Source organism: Peromyscus leucopus, chromosome 8b, assembly GCF_004664715.2.
Source record: "Peromyscus leucopus breed LL Stock chromosome 8b, UCI_PerLeu_2.1, whole genome shotgun sequence".
Classification (NCBI taxonomy): domain Eukaryota; kingdom Metazoa; phylum Chordata; class Mammalia; order Rodentia; family Cricetidae; genus Peromyscus; species Peromyscus leucopus.
In genome coordinates, this window is record NC_051086.1 from 98,286,306 (window position 1) to 98,300,765 (window position 14,460).

Genomic DNA, 14,460 nt, shown 5'->3' on the forward strand with positions numbered 1-14,460 from the left:
ACCTGAAGATTTGAGAGGTACCACAGGGTTTTCCCAGGAGCCTCATGACTGGTAGTTGCTAGCTGCCTGCCAGGGTGCAGAGCTGAGTGGGGATGGGTCTCTTTATCTCTTTAGTTCCTTCCAAAAGCAATTTGTGATGGCTGAGTTTACTCTCAGGCAAAAAAAAAAAAAAAAAAAAAAAAAAAAAAAAAAAAAAAAAAAAAAAAAAAAAACAACCCTGAAGGAAGTGGAAAATACCCTAGCCTTTTCTCCCTCATCTAGCTACCACGGCGGACCTGGGGTGTCCGGTGTAGACAGCCCCTTCCCCACCAACTGGTTTTCACAAGCACCTTGTTAAATTGAGTGCAGCTGAGCTGGCCTGGTTGCTAGGCAGCAGTGATGCCTGAGTGTGGGAACCGAGCTGCCAGGCCCTTATGTCTGGCCTGGTCACCCTGGCCCTGCTGGGGGCCTGAGAGCTTTTCCAGCATGGGAAGGATTGACAAGGGCCTCACAGGAAGTTCCCTCCTACTTCCTAGTGTAAGTGCCCTTACCGGGAGAGTGTCACCCAGGGCCTGGTGCCTCCAAGGGCTGGGTTGCTTCAGGTAAGGTGCGCAGTAGAGGAAGGATTTCAAGGTTGCACCTCCTCCGTGGGGTGAGCTGTGACCCTGAGGGGCTGGACCAACTGCTCCACTCTCCTGCACGGGGTGTCAGTCAATGCTGATGACTTGGACACATCTGGAGCCACCTGCCCTTACCTCTGTGGGGTTTCAGTAGGCCCCACGGTCCGGCAAGGGAGGCTAGTTTTTGGGGTTGTGATAACCTGAAATACTGTTTTGTTTTTATGAACAAGACAGCCCACCTCAGTGGAAGGAGCAACTGCCCCATTTTGGCGGACCTCAGCGGGAGACCTGAAGGGTAGCCCTCCCGCTGACCTTAACATCCTGCTAAGAGTGGGTAGGGGGTGGCTTAAGGGACAGAGCCTGCTTGGCTGCTGATGTTCTGATTCCCAGGGGGTAGTGCCCTGAATTCCTGTGTATTTGTCATCCATGCACTTAATTAGATGAACTAGCAGCAGGCCCTGTGTGTAGCCATTAATTGATACTAAACAACATCATGGCCGCCATCCCACTGTTACCTGTCACATCTTATCCTACTCCGGGCGTGTGCATCCATTCTGACTTGAAAGGACTTGGGCTGGGACTCTTAGAAATGACGAGACCAGACTCTGCTCCTCACTGAGGCCCTGTCCTCATCTTTTATCCACTTTTCCATACCCTCTCTGCTCAGTCCTTGGAACTTGCACAGACACCTTGGAACAGAGAGAGGGGAGCTGTGTTCTCAGTTGGAGATGTGGGGCACAGCCCACAGTCTCTAACCCCTCACGCACAGTGTGGGGCAGTTTCTGTAACTTCTGTGACCTCAGGTGCCTACCCTGCAAGAGGCTTGTAATGGCGCCATCTCCCACCTTGCAAGCAAGTGAGCTATGTCCATAAGCAGTTTAAGGCTGGGTACGGTGGCACGCACCAGTAATCCTGGCACTTGGAAGGCAGAGGCAAGAGGATCATGAGTTCCACTCCAGTCTTGAGCCATGTAGCGAGGCCTTGTCTCAAAAAGCCAAGAGCCGTGGGTGTGACTCAGTGGTGGAACATTTGCATGGCACAGTCAAGGCCACGGTTTTGATCCTTAGTTCCACAGAGAAGCACAGTGGCTGCTCTTACGAGGATTACTGGAGGGCTTGATCCTTCCTGAACTCATCTTCCCTTCGTGGCCTCTGCCTTCGCCCTTCGGATTCCTTCAGGTCTGGGGGCCTGAGGCTGAATTCTAGAAGGCTGTCCCGTCCCACTCTCCCGACCCCATGCCGCTCTCTTCCTTCTCTTCATCCTCTTGGGACACTGCTGATCTTTGAAGGGCCAAGCGCCTGCCTGTGAACTGCAGCCCTCCTCCCCTGCCTCCCCCTCTCCCTGTAGGAAATCAGCAAACGGGAAGATGCGAGTGGACAGTTAAGCTGTATTCAGCTGCCTGTCGACTCCCAGGGGGTAGGTATGCGATCACGGGTCGGCATGCCCCTGTGCCCACTGCCCCCCTCCAACTCTGCCCCTGTGTCTCTGCTCCTGTTCACGCTCAGCTGTTGTGTGCAACCTGTGGTCGCCGTGGTGGTCATTCGGTGTTGTGAGGTTCGCTTGGATTTTAAGTCCCTTCCCCCCCCCACCCCGCCCCGCTCGAGGACATGGAAGGGAGGAGCTTCTTTGCCTCTGCCCACATCAACCCGCCGAGGGCACATTCCCATCCAGCCCTGCCAGGCCTGTGGATGGGCCAGAGAAGGAAGGGACTTAGAATCCTCTGTGTGCACATGTATGTGGGCACCGCATGTGTGCCTGCCTGCACCTGGGTCCTGAAGGAGTCTGAAACATCCAGCCTCAGTGGAGTTAAGACCTGTGGTCATAGGACGCACCCCCTTATTCTTTCCCCCTTCACCCCTTGCCGTGAGTCTCCACTGGAAACCCCACAAATGCCTCAGTTCAGGACAAGTCCTTGGAGGATGCAGGGAAGGGGTATAGCTCTTGCCTTACTGTGACAAAATGTTACACCCACCTTTGAGTCATTGAATTAAACCCTACCAACCATCTCGGTGCACGTCCCCGCTTTTGGCCCCTCATGCCAAACCTGTACTCTGCCGTTTCCTGCCCTGGCACTAGAATTTGGGGCGAAGCCAGGCTTCCCATGGGACCCCATAGGGCTGTGCATCCCTAGCAGCAGCCCCCTGGAGATCCCACTTGATAATTAAAGGCCTCGTTAGGGATGTAAACTGAGTTAATGAAAATGATCCCCTGAGATGCCAATTATCCAATATTTATGCGCTTATCAAAAGTAGCAATCAAGTATTTTTTAATAACTTCTTAAGGAGGAGTGTATAATTACTGGGAAACCTACTGACCTGCTAAGAAGGAAGGGGAAAAAAAATCCCAGAGACAGAGAAGTAGAAATGGGACCAGGAAGAAGTTGGAGCCTGGGGAAGGTGGAGGCCAGAGGTCAAGGGGCCATCTTTGGGCTAAGTGGCTCTGGCTTGGGTCTTTCTGTTTCCTTCGTAGATCACAGGTATGAGGTCAGGGAAGGACAACAGGAGGAGAAGGGAAGGGGTCTCGAGTAAGCTTTTGGAATCCAGGCTGTAGTGACCACTTCACCCCGGTTCTCAACCCCTCTGGCCTGTGCCACCTGCCCATCCAGCCACCCTTCTCCCCTCAGCTGGTTTTAGTGCCAGGCCAGCCAGGCTGCTTGTGCTGTGGGCTTGGTTATCCATGGCCTTTCGTAAGGTTTGGCAGGTGGGAGGCAGAGGCATCAGCCATGGGAAGCCCCAGGCCCCCAGCCTGGGTGGTCTGGCCTGTCCTCATGCATGCCTCATATTGTGGTTGCTGGTTCCTGTGGTCTGTGTGTGGTGTGTTCATGTGATGAGAGGGAGACCTTGGTCCATGCTGGTGACACCTGCCTGGCCAGGGTCCTAATGGTCCACTCTTCCCTGGCCCTAGGGAGATGCCACCAAGTCTGAGTCAGAGCCTGATTTCTTTTCACCCAGCGTGGATGGTGATGGGGATAGGAAGAAGCGCCTGGCCTGTGAGTAGTGGTCCTGAGGGTGTAGCCTCTGGCCCGGGACCTGCCTGTATGGACTCAGGATCTCCCCTCTCCTCCTGCAGTGGTGGCCTTGGGAGAGCACCCCGAGCTACGAAAGAGCCTTCTGCCACCCCTCATCATCCACACAGCTGCTACGCCAATGTCACTGCCCAAGAGCTCCAGCACAGGTGTGGGGGAAGCCTTGGGCCCCGGCTCCCGCCGCACCAGTAGCAGTGGGTCGGCTGAACCTGGAGCTGCCCATCATGAGATGAAGTCACCGGTAAGGGATTGCATGTCAGTGCTGCACTGTGGGAGATGAACGGGACAGCAGGATGAGGGGATGGAGGCAGGCAGATCCAAGGAAACAGCCCCTGGGATGTGGACTGGACAGAACAGTCAGGACTAGGGAAGCAGTGTTCTTACCCAGGGTTCCCTGTTCTCTTCCTGTGCGACCTCGGGCAGGGTTTAACTTTTCTGGGCCTCTTCTGTAGATCAAAGATGGGGGTACACATTTCCCCTTTAGACTTAAACCCTAGTTTAGCTCCTGATACCATGCTAGATTCTGCTGAAGATATTGTGAATGACGTCTTTGCTGCCCTGCGACTGTGTGAGAGAGAGAGGTACCATCCTCACTGCTTCCATTTTACTGATGGGGACCTCAGTCTCAGGTAGCTGGGGTGACCAAGCTAGCTTCATAGTGCAGAAGACTGTGCTTAGACTGCCATTTTACTTATTTTTATTTTTAAGTCTTTACCTTTAATTTATTATTATTTTATTTGGCATTTTGAAATAGGGTCTTAACTACATAGCCCATGCTGGTTTTGAACACATGACCCTCTTGCCTCAGTCTCCCAGAGCACTAAGATAAGAGGTATGCATCACTCGGCCAAGGCTTTATTTAGTTATTTGTCTTGCTTTTCTGAGATGGGGTCTCCCTATGGAGCTCTAGCTTCCTGGAATTTACTTGTAGACTAAGCTGGCCTTGAATCCACAGAGCTCCACCTGCTTCTGTCTTCAGAGTGCTAGGATTATTGTATATGTTTATGTATTAAAATGTGGTGTCTAGTGCATGCAAATATGAAATGACGTGATTAAGCTAATTAATGAATATAGCACCTCACATACTTTATTGTGTCATAACATTTGAAGTCTACTTCTGTTAGCAAATTCAATGACATTAGGTCATTGCTGACTACCAGGCCACTCTAGGTGTATTCTTTTGCTCTCATTGACATGTTGTACCCTTGGTCCAATAGCTCCCCGCCTCCCAAACTCCGGGAGGTAACCACCATTCAGCTCTTCTATACATTCAATCCTTTCAGAATTCAAACCGAGATCATGGGGGAATCTGCCTCTCCGTGTCTGACTTATTTCACTTAGTATCCTTTTCTCCAAGGTCGCCCACGTTACTGGCAGTGACAGGATTTCTTTTACTCCATTTTAACTACTTGTATTTAAGTGTGTGTGTGTGTGTGTGTGTGTGTGTGTGTGTGTGTGTGTGTGCATATGCATATGTGTGGTGTCCAATGCTGGATGTCTTTCTCCATTGTTCTCCACCTTATCTTTTGAGACAGGGCCTCTGGGTGAAACTGGTGCTCACTGACTGTCCAGACTGGGTGGTCGGCAAACTTGGGGTACGCGCTTGACTCTGCCCTGACCCAATGCTGAAGTTACAGCTGTGCTCAATCATACCTGGCTTTCGTGCATGGGTGCTGGCTCTCCGAACTCAGGGCCTCACGCTTGTGTGGCAAGGATTTTTACCCACTGAACCATCTCCCAGCCTCCTTCATTTTAAAGGCTGAGTGCTGTGTGTTCCATATGTTCCTTTTCTTTAAAAAATGTTATTTCTATTTTTAATTATAAATATGTGCGTGTGTGTGTGTGTGTGTGTGTGTGTGTGTGTGTGTGTGTGTATGAGAGAGAGGAGGGAGAGGAGGGAGAGAGGAGAGAGAGAGAGAGAGAGAGAATGTGTATGCATGTGAGAGCAGTGTTCTCAAGAGTTCAAAAGAGCAGGGCTTATCCCCTGGAACCAGAGTTATAAGCAGTTGTGAGCCTCCCGATGTGGATGCTTGGAACTGAACTAGGGTTCTTTGAAAGAGCATTGCGTGCTCATAACCACTAAGCCATCTGTGTACCCCATTTTTAAAATCCTCTTGGCCGGTGGATACTTCGCTGTTGTGAACAGTGATGTAACGAGAGTGCAGCTGGGTTTTGTGCATAATGATGTAGAATCCTTTCTGTGTGTACCTATAGTTGTAGATTTGCTGGACTATACAATCATTCTATTTTTAGATTCTTGAGGATCTTCCATATGGTTTTCCACGGTAGCCATACTAATTTATAGTCCCACCAACAGTGTGCAAATGTTCCCTTTTCTCCGCGTTGGCTTGGACCGTAGCTATTCCAACAGGTGTGAGGCTCTTACTGTTTTAACTTGTATTTGGGGGGTTTGGAGGTGGCTTCAGTAGAGGAAGCGCTTGCCACACAAACCTGAGGATCTGGACCTGATCCCAGTGCTCCTGTGGTGAGATGGGGCAGAGTCAGGGGAATCATGGAAGTTCAAAGGCTAGCTGGGTACACAGTGATAAAGAATAAGAGACCTTATCCCAAGACAGGGGGGGAGCTGAAAACCAACACCTGAGGCGTACTGTCACACACACACACACACACACACACACACACAAGTGAAAAGAAACGATTAGCATCTCCCTGATGATTAGTGATATTGAACACTTTCCGTGTGTATTTGCTTGCGGTTTTTGTCTTCTTTTGAGAAATGTTTGCTCAGGTCCTCTGTTCACTTTCGTCGTTTTGTTTTCTGAGACAGGGTCTGGTGTATCAGGCTAGCACTGAGCTTGATGTGCAGCCAAGGGTAGTCTTGAACTCCTGGTCCCTGTCTCTGCTTCCCTCCAAAGTGCTGGGATTGCAGGCCTGCATCATCACACCCGACCTTCAGCTGGATTGCCTTCTGCGGCGGTTCTCAGCCTTCCTGACGCTGCTGCGACCCTTTAATACAGTTCCTCATGCTGTGGTCACCCCCAACCATAAAATTATTTTCATTGCTACTTCATTAAAATTCAAGTGCAATTTTGCTACGGTTATGAATCATAGTGTAAATATCTGTGTTTTCCGATGGTTTTAGGCGACCCCTGTGAAAGGGTCATTCAACCAAAAGGGGGTCGCTACCCACAGGTTGAGAACCACTGGCTTTGTTTGTTTGTTTTTGTTTTTTGCCTCTCAGTGATAACAATACTCATCTCACCAGCTAAATGAAAAACAAGTGCTATTGTTGCATCTACTTCGCAGATGAGCAAACGGAGGCACCGAGAGGGGCTTAATAACTGGCAGGTTGAAGCAGGTTCTGAACTGAGGCGTTGGATTCCAGACCCCCGGTTAACATCTCTTCTCCCAGTGTCCATTCCAGGGAGGCTCACAGGATAGGGGTACACATGAGCAACGAAGGTCCTTGCAGCCTCAGCTGAGATCATTTCCCCTCTGCTCACTTTGCAGCCAAGTGCCCGCAGCTCCCCACACAGTCCCTGGAGTGCGGCAAGCAGCTGGACCAGCAGGCGCTCCAGCCGGAACAGCTTGGGCCGGGCCCCCAGCCTAAAGCGTAGGAGCCCGAGTGGAGAGCGGAGGTCCCTGCTGTCAGGAGAGGGTCAGGAGAGCCAGGACGAGGAGGAAAGTTCAGAAGAGGAGCGAGCCAGCCCAGCAGGCAGTGATCATCGCCACAGGGGTTCCTTGGACCGTGAGGCCAAGAGTTCCTTTGACCTGCCTGACACCCTGCAGGTGCCAGGGCTGCACCGCACAGCCAGTGGCCGAAGCTCTGCTTCCGAGCACCAAGACTGCAATGGCAAGTCAGCTTCAGGGCGTTTGGCCCGGACCCTGAGGCCTGATGACCCCCCACTCGATGGGGATGATGGGGATGATGAGGGCAACCTGGTAAGATTCCCCGTGGGGCACAGTGACCCCTCACCCCTGATCTTGAGAGAGGACAACCTTGCCCAGGCAGCAGTATAAGGGATTTATCACAAGGAAGGCCCCGCTTGCAATCTGACCTCTGAGCAGCCTCTTTCTCCCTGCTACCCTGCAGAGAGAGCCTCAAGCCCTCACGCTTGTGTCCAGGGCTGGCTGCTCTCTGCTGTCCTTGGTGGATATGAATGGTTTCAGGCAGATGTGTATGAATCTTTCATGGCCCTCCCCCTGTGACTCAGGAAGACCCATCACTCATCTCTCTAAACTGATGTCTCCCCTCCCCTCCTGTCCCCCTTTCTCATCTGAACCTCATCACCAGCCTTGACTTACAGCATGTCCTCAGCCTCTTACTCCTCCCCCATCCCCTCCACCACCCCCTTTGCCCTGAAGATGAGCACAAGGACAGGGATGCAGGATGCAGGGTTAGCACATGAGAAGGGTCCTCGTCTCCTCGGCCCAGGTGTATCTGAGCAGACAGCTGTGATGAGTACAATGTTTGATAATTGATGCCGCCGTTGCCAGACCCAGCGGGGAGGGAAGGAAGAAAGGGCTGGGCTGGAGGCTGGGTGGGAAGAGCACAGAGGTGGGTGGAGGCCGGAGGCTGGGGATGCTGGGGAGGAGGGGGAGGAGGAAGGAGGGGCGATGTATAGGGAGGGTTGGTGTATAGGGAGCCCAGAGGTGATTTTAGAGATAAAGGTAAAGAACAGGGCAGAGGGTGGGCAGAGGTGGGGAAGAATGGACCAGGTTCATTCAGGGCTGCTGCGGAGGAGGAGACGGACTTTGACGGCTTGGAGTCCTGGACCCGCTCACACCCCGAATGTTCCTTTCATAGAGCAAAGGGGAACGGTTACGAGCCTGGGTCCGAGCCCGGCTTCCTGCCTGTTGCCGAGAGCGAGACTCCTGGTCTGCCTACATCTTCCCTCCTCAGTCAAGGTCTGTTGTGTCGCTCTCTGGGGATGCTAGCCGTGGGGTCCTAGGGCGAGGCGGCAGGGGCCGGTCTGCAGGTGCCTCTCCTTCCCAGCCTTTACTTCTGTGCCCGGAGCAGGTTCCGCCTCCTGTGTCACCGGATCATCACCCACAAGATGTTTGACCACGTGGTCCTCGTCATCATCTTCCTCAACTGTATCACCATCGCCATGGAGCGCCCCAAAATTGACCCCCACAGCGCTGTGAGTCACCAGGATGTAAACACTTCTGTTGAATTCTGCTGCATGCCAGGTTCCTCCTGGGTTACCAGTCAGAACAAGCAAAGGAGATGAGAAAGCTCAAACTGTCTCCAGTCTGCCTAAGGTCACACATCACAGACAGGACAAGGGGACAAGCCAGGGCTCCCTTTGGGTCTGCTGGACTCTAACACACAAGAAGCCTCTGTGTCCTCTCCTGACTCAGTTTCCCTTCTACTGTCATATAACAGCCCAGCTGGGTACTTCCTTGCCTTCCTATCTATCTATCTATCTATCTATCTATCTATCTATCTATCTATCTCCCATTGTTCTTCTGAGCCCTGTCCTGAGATAAGGTGACATGTAAAATTGACCCTGTGTGGGCAGAGCGGTACTGCTTTCCCTGTGCCTGGCCAGGAGTCTCAGTGAACTGTGACTGGTACATTGCCGGGGGACATCACACACACACACACACACACACACACACACACACACACACACACACCCCAAGGGTAATGCAGAGCTGGATGGAGGAGCTACACTTTGTACCTTGAGGTCCTGCCGAGTCACAAACAACTAGGCTGGGGGGGGGGCCTTAGGAGGGCAGGAGGCATGCTGGTCACTTCTGCCTGACTGTCAATCTTTCAGTGCTTAGAACAGCAGGGGCCAGAGGCTTTAGTAACCAGACAACTCCCAGGAGCCTCGGTTCTTTGGATGGGCCAGACTGGCTCTGGAAGCTGTCTCTCCACCTGGCATCAGAGCCCCCCTCCCACTGGATGCAGCTCGGGTTCTGGAAGGGTGACGGGGGTGACCCTGTCTCCCCGTCCTGGCACTCTGTACTGCTTGCTCAAAGGTGGCCAGAGGCCCCCTCACCCCTCCTTGCTGCTCTTCCCATCACTGTTCAGATTTCAGTGCTGCTGGGACTTGTTTTCCACTAGAGTGGGCTCCAGCCAGGCCAGGAGAGGGTAGAGAAAGCCTGGGAATTAGAGGGGCCTGCCCCCCCAGGACTAGGTGGGTAGGTGAGAGAGTGCCAGCACTGGGGACCCCTTCCCTGGGATGCTGCACCCTCTATGACTGCCTGGTGTCCCCCCAAGACTCCATGCACCCCGACACTGTCTCTCTACCTTCCCACTCAGTTTCTCTGTCCCCAACTCTGTCTCTCCCTCTCCTCTGTCCCATACACACACATACACGCTCAATACTGCTGGCCACTCTCTCAGTCATAAGGAATGACCTCAGCCCATGAACACTCGGGCAAAGGGTCACCAACGGCCAGCATAGATGTGGTTCCTAGGGTGGCACAGTCTGTATGTGCCATGTCCCCCAGCCTGCCTGCTGCACCATTTCTGGGGTTCACAGCAGGAAAGCGAGTGAGTTGGGTAGAACGGCAGACAGGGCTGGAGAGCAAGTTAAAACCTGCTCCAGTTTCAAGAAAGAAATCAAGGACCTGGGGATTCAGACAGCCGCCTGTCGCCTCTACAGCACACAGCTGCGGTTCTTCTGTTCAGGGCAGGGGCGAAGCTTTGCCCAGAGCCGCAAGTGAGGTTGGAGGTGGCCCTGTGGTGGTGGTAGTGGGGGGCAGCTCTCTCAGTATCAAACACCTGGAGCTGTTTTGACTTCTTCATGCAGAGCAGACCTGATAGGTGGTTCCCACCTTCTCTCCGCTGCAGGAACGAATCTTCCTAACCCTCTCCAATTACATCTTCACCGCGGTCTTCCTGGCTGAAATGACAGTGAAGGTGAGCGGGGAGGAGGCGCAGCACCGGTGTGGGCCCTCTAGTCTCCAGGGGGTGTGGAGAGAAGGGAACTGGGAGGGGGTAGGAAGGTTGGCCACAGTGGAGGGCAGGGTTGGGTGGGGATGGCAGGGAGAGTGGCCAGCGCCAATGACGTGGTGGTGGTTCCCAGGTGGTGGCCCTGGGCTGGTGCTTTGGGGAGCAGGCCTACCTGCGCAGCAGCTGGAATGTGCTGGATGGCTTGCTGGTGCTCATCTCCGTCATCGACATCCTGGTATCCATGGTCTCCGACAGTGGCACCAAGATCCTTGGCATGCTGAGGGTGCTGCGTCTGCTGCGGACCCTACGCCCACTCAGGTGATGCCCCCCGCCCACACACACACACCTTTAATAACCAACACTCCTGCAAGGGAACAAAATCCCTTGTACACTCCACCTCCTGGCGATGACCTCACAGGTAATTCTGTGTTGCACTCCAGACAACACTCGGTCAGGTCACTGTTCTGGTCATTTCCCTCCAAGACACACAGTCACTGTCAGCTCTGGACACGCCTTTCCAGTGTGGCACACTCTTCTGTCACAGCCCTGCTGTGACTATCTCTGGAGGGAACACAATATAAAGGACCATATGCCCCTGTGGCCTCCAGCTGAAGCTTTCCCTTAGAGTCCCCTCAGGGTGATGTTCTTGCCCTCCCTGTGAGTGACACATCCTCCTACCGTCTTCCCTCGCCTTCTGCACCCCTCGGGGATCATCCCTACTAACATGCCTCCTAGCAGGGGACCTGCCTTCCCCAGTCAGGAAGTTCCAACCTCCTAACTCAGAATTTCTCCGGAGTGGGGATGATACCAAAATAAGAGTGCTATTTCTCTGTAATGATCCATCTCCTCTCCCCTGTCCCTCCCTGCATGCCCCTACTACTGTCTCCCGGCTGTCTGTCGGCACCCCCACCTCATCACCCTGCAATCCCGGGTGATGCCTCCCTGGGGTTGAGTCCTCTTCACTCCCAGCCTGATCAGGAAATACACTTGATAGCCTGAGAGAGGCGGTGGAGATGTGGGAGCTTCGGGTGCCTCTTTAGAGACTGCAGAAGGGGGACGTCCTCGGGGTGGGGGCTCTGTGACAAGGGGGACTTGCTTCCACACCGCTGGCAGGGCAGAGCCCAGGGACAGCAAGCTAAGATTAGGGAGGGAGGGAGGAGAGTCCCAGCAGGGCAGAGGCTATGGGAGCGCCTCACCACCCCTCCCTCTGCTCTCCAGGGTCATCAGTCGGGCCCAGGGGCTGAAGCTGGTGGTAGAGACGCTGATGTCCTCTCTCAAGCCCATTGGCAACATTGTGGTCATCTGCTGTGCCTTCTTCATCATTTTTGGCATTCTGGGGGTGCAGGTGTGCGGGGGCCGGGTGGCCTGGGGAGTCTGTCTGGGAAAGCCTGAGGGGTCCCCCCCTCTCCTCTTGGCCCTGGGTCATGCTACTGCTGCCATCGTTCCAAATGAAAATAAACATCCCTTCCCTCCCCGGGGCCTAGGCTTCAGGCCCCTTTGCCTGCTGGGAGTTTTACAGAAAACTGGGAACCCTGACGCCTCCAAAGGACCCAGTTTCCCCGAGGCTTCAGGCCCATTGGTAACCCTATCAGCTAGTCCGTCGTCCCTACCCACTGTGTCTGATCACACATGTTGATCTGCTCCTGGATCCCCTCCTTTCTTTGCTTCTCTGAGCAGGGTGGGCCGAGTGCCAGGCCTGGGGATCCAGGGCCCAGACAGCTGGGCCAGGTTAGCGGAGTGCTGCTGGCAGGCGGGCGGGCGGGCCGGTGTAGACCCTAGACAAGGCAGGAAGTGGGGGCTGCCTGGGAAACCTGGCTTCTGGCCCAGAGAAAGAACTTGGCTCTGGAGGAAAAAGAGCCGTAGCAGCCTGCAGGGTCCCGCAGACACCCCAGGGGGCTGGGGAGCCCCTCTGCCCATCTTTGTCTTCTCAGGTCCCCACTCCAGCTGCAGGGTAGACAGCTGGGCAGGGTGGGAACTCCTGGGTGGCTGCTGCTGCTCCTCTCCCCTCCTTCCTCTTTCTGCTTCTAGAATGCCCACTATGCCCTGGGGAGGGGCTGTTCCTTGGTTTCCTAGAAATCCTCTAGCCTCCAGGCCACATTTACCAAAGCTGTACAGAGCCTCTCTGCCCCACCCCCATCCCACATGTGGTCTGGTGCCCACCCCTTTCCCATTTCCCTCCGTTTGGGAGTGAGCCATTGTTGATTCCAGTCCCGTGGGTTTATGTGTGCCCTAAATGGTTCCCTCAGGCCCCTGATCCCCCTGTCCTTCAAATCCCCTCCTTTCCACCCCAGCCGTCATGGCCTGGGATATCCTGGAACAAGAGTAAACTTTCTAGAAGACAGACCTAGATTAGATTTAAGACCTTTTCTGCCACGGTCTTAGTGAGTGAGCGAAGGTCTCTTGAGACTGTTTTTCTCTCTCTAAAGTGGGGCTTATAATCTACACACCTCATAGTTACTATGAGAGTTAAATGCCCTAACTCAGTGTAACCCTCAAACTGGAGCATCCATCAGCATCACCCGGGCTTCTTGTTAAAAGACTGTGGAGCCCACCCTGGCACAGCTGACCCAGGAAGTCTGGGTGGGCGAAAGGAGCATTGTTCTCAGGTGACTTTTGGACTTCCCCTCCCCACATCCAGGGCACCCCTGGCCTGCTCTTGGTAGAAAGGGAATGGTTAACTTCCTCCTTCCACTTTGTCCTTCCTCTCTGGGGACAAGAAGAGGGTCCCTAGAGGGGAACTTCCTGTCAGGGTTTCTGACTAACCCCAGAGATGAATAGCCCCGTCACCCGGGGTGTGTTACATCCCTGGACTCAAGGGTAAGGTAGGGTTGGGAGGCCCGGGCTCACTCTCTGCCTTCCCCATGTGTGTGTCCAGCTCTTCAAAGGGAAGTTCTTCGTGTGTCAGGGTGAGGACACTAGGAACATCACCAACAAATCTGACTGTGCCGAGGCCAGTTACCGATGGGTCCGGCACAAGTACAACTTTGACAACCTGGGCCAGGTGAGTGACAGGGTTGGGAAGGGGAGGAGCCCAGAGGGTGGGGGACACGCATCCGTCCCGAGGAGTGTGTACCAAGTCAGCTGGAGTGGGCAGCCACAGAGACTGGCCTTCAGCTGGCTCACGGCCACTGTGTCCCAAAGCTAGTGTACCCACACACCCCAGTGGACAGACCACAAAGGCCTGTAGCTCACCAAAGATGAAGGGACAGAGGCTCGGAGGAGGTAGGGGGCCGGACCAGGGCCAGCAGAGAGCACACATGAGGTTGAGAGCAGGTTATTAATTTTTATATGAACCCTGGCTCCGTCTTTGTCAGCGCAGTGACTTTAGGCAGCTGACCTATAGGAACCTCTGATTTCTCATCTGGCGAATAGTTCGCATTACTGTTTCCTTGAGGTTTCTAAGTGTGTAGCGTATGAAGTGAGTACGTGCTTACGTGATCAGAGTTCATATTTTTCAGGGGATCCCTTTTCCTCCCCGTTTGTGGAAACGGATACATGAGGAGTGAAGTAGCCAGGCTGGGCAGTCCAGGGTGGTGCGCTTGCCTACCCTTCACGGAGATGTGGGTTCGACCCTATTACTGCCAGAAAAGAAAATGAAGTGGCTGGGTTTTGCTGATTTGTTTTGGTTTCTAGACTCCTAGGGCCTTAGGAGACTCCCAGCCTAGATAAGGCCAGAGACTTGGTTATCTCTCATAGCTTCTGACCAACCATGGGGTCCTGGGACAGAGTGTTCTCCTGGGACTTGGGGCAGGGACCCCAAGATGTTGCCAGGATGTGCTTTGATGGCATGTGGTGGGTAGTTCAGCCATACATTCTAGGTTTCAAACAGTCTGTTATTTTCTCTCCTACCCCACCCCCCACTCCCCAGGCTCTGATGTCCCTGTTCGTGCTGGCCTCCAAGGATGGTTGGGTTGACATCATGTATGATGGGCTGGATGCTGTGGGCGTGGACCAGCAGGTAAGGT

The 14,460-nt window shown here is 53.8% G+C and overlaps 1 protein-coding gene across 28 annotated transcripts in view; it reads left to right on the forward strand.

Annotated features, from left to right (window-relative positions):
- Cacna1g (calcium voltage-gated channel subunit alpha1 G) overlaps positions 1-14,460 on the forward strand; it is a 65,468-nt gene that overhangs the window by 32,949 nt on the left and 18,059 nt on the right. For 18 of the 28 annotated variants that reach the window (XR_005090456.1, XR_005090455.1, XR_005090457.1 and 15 more), the window contains exons 14-24: positions 1,947-2,015; positions 3,504-3,588; positions 3,669-3,865; positions 7,096-7,527; positions 8,393-8,493; positions 8,606-8,729; positions 10,394-10,462; positions 10,629-10,813; positions 11,714-11,840; positions 13,371-13,496; positions 14,364-14,453. Coding sequence is in view for 24 of the 28 variants with exons in the window: in XM_028868935.2 (XP_028724768.1) it covers positions 1,947-2,015; positions 3,504-3,588; positions 3,669-3,865; positions 7,096-7,527; positions 8,393-8,493; positions 8,606-8,729; positions 10,394-10,462; positions 10,629-10,813; positions 11,714-11,840; positions 13,371-13,496; positions 14,364-14,453 (1,605 nt within the window). In the remaining 4 variants the exon portion in view is untranslated. The remainder of the gene's footprint in view (positions 1-1,946; positions 2,016-3,503; positions 3,589-3,668; positions 3,866-7,095; positions 7,528-8,392; positions 8,494-8,605; positions 8,730-10,393; positions 10,463-10,628; positions 10,814-11,713; positions 11,841-13,370; positions 13,497-14,363; positions 14,454-14,460) is intronic. The other 10 variants (XR_005090458.1, XM_028868955.2, XM_028868943.2 and 7 more) reach the window with 1 other exon arrangement.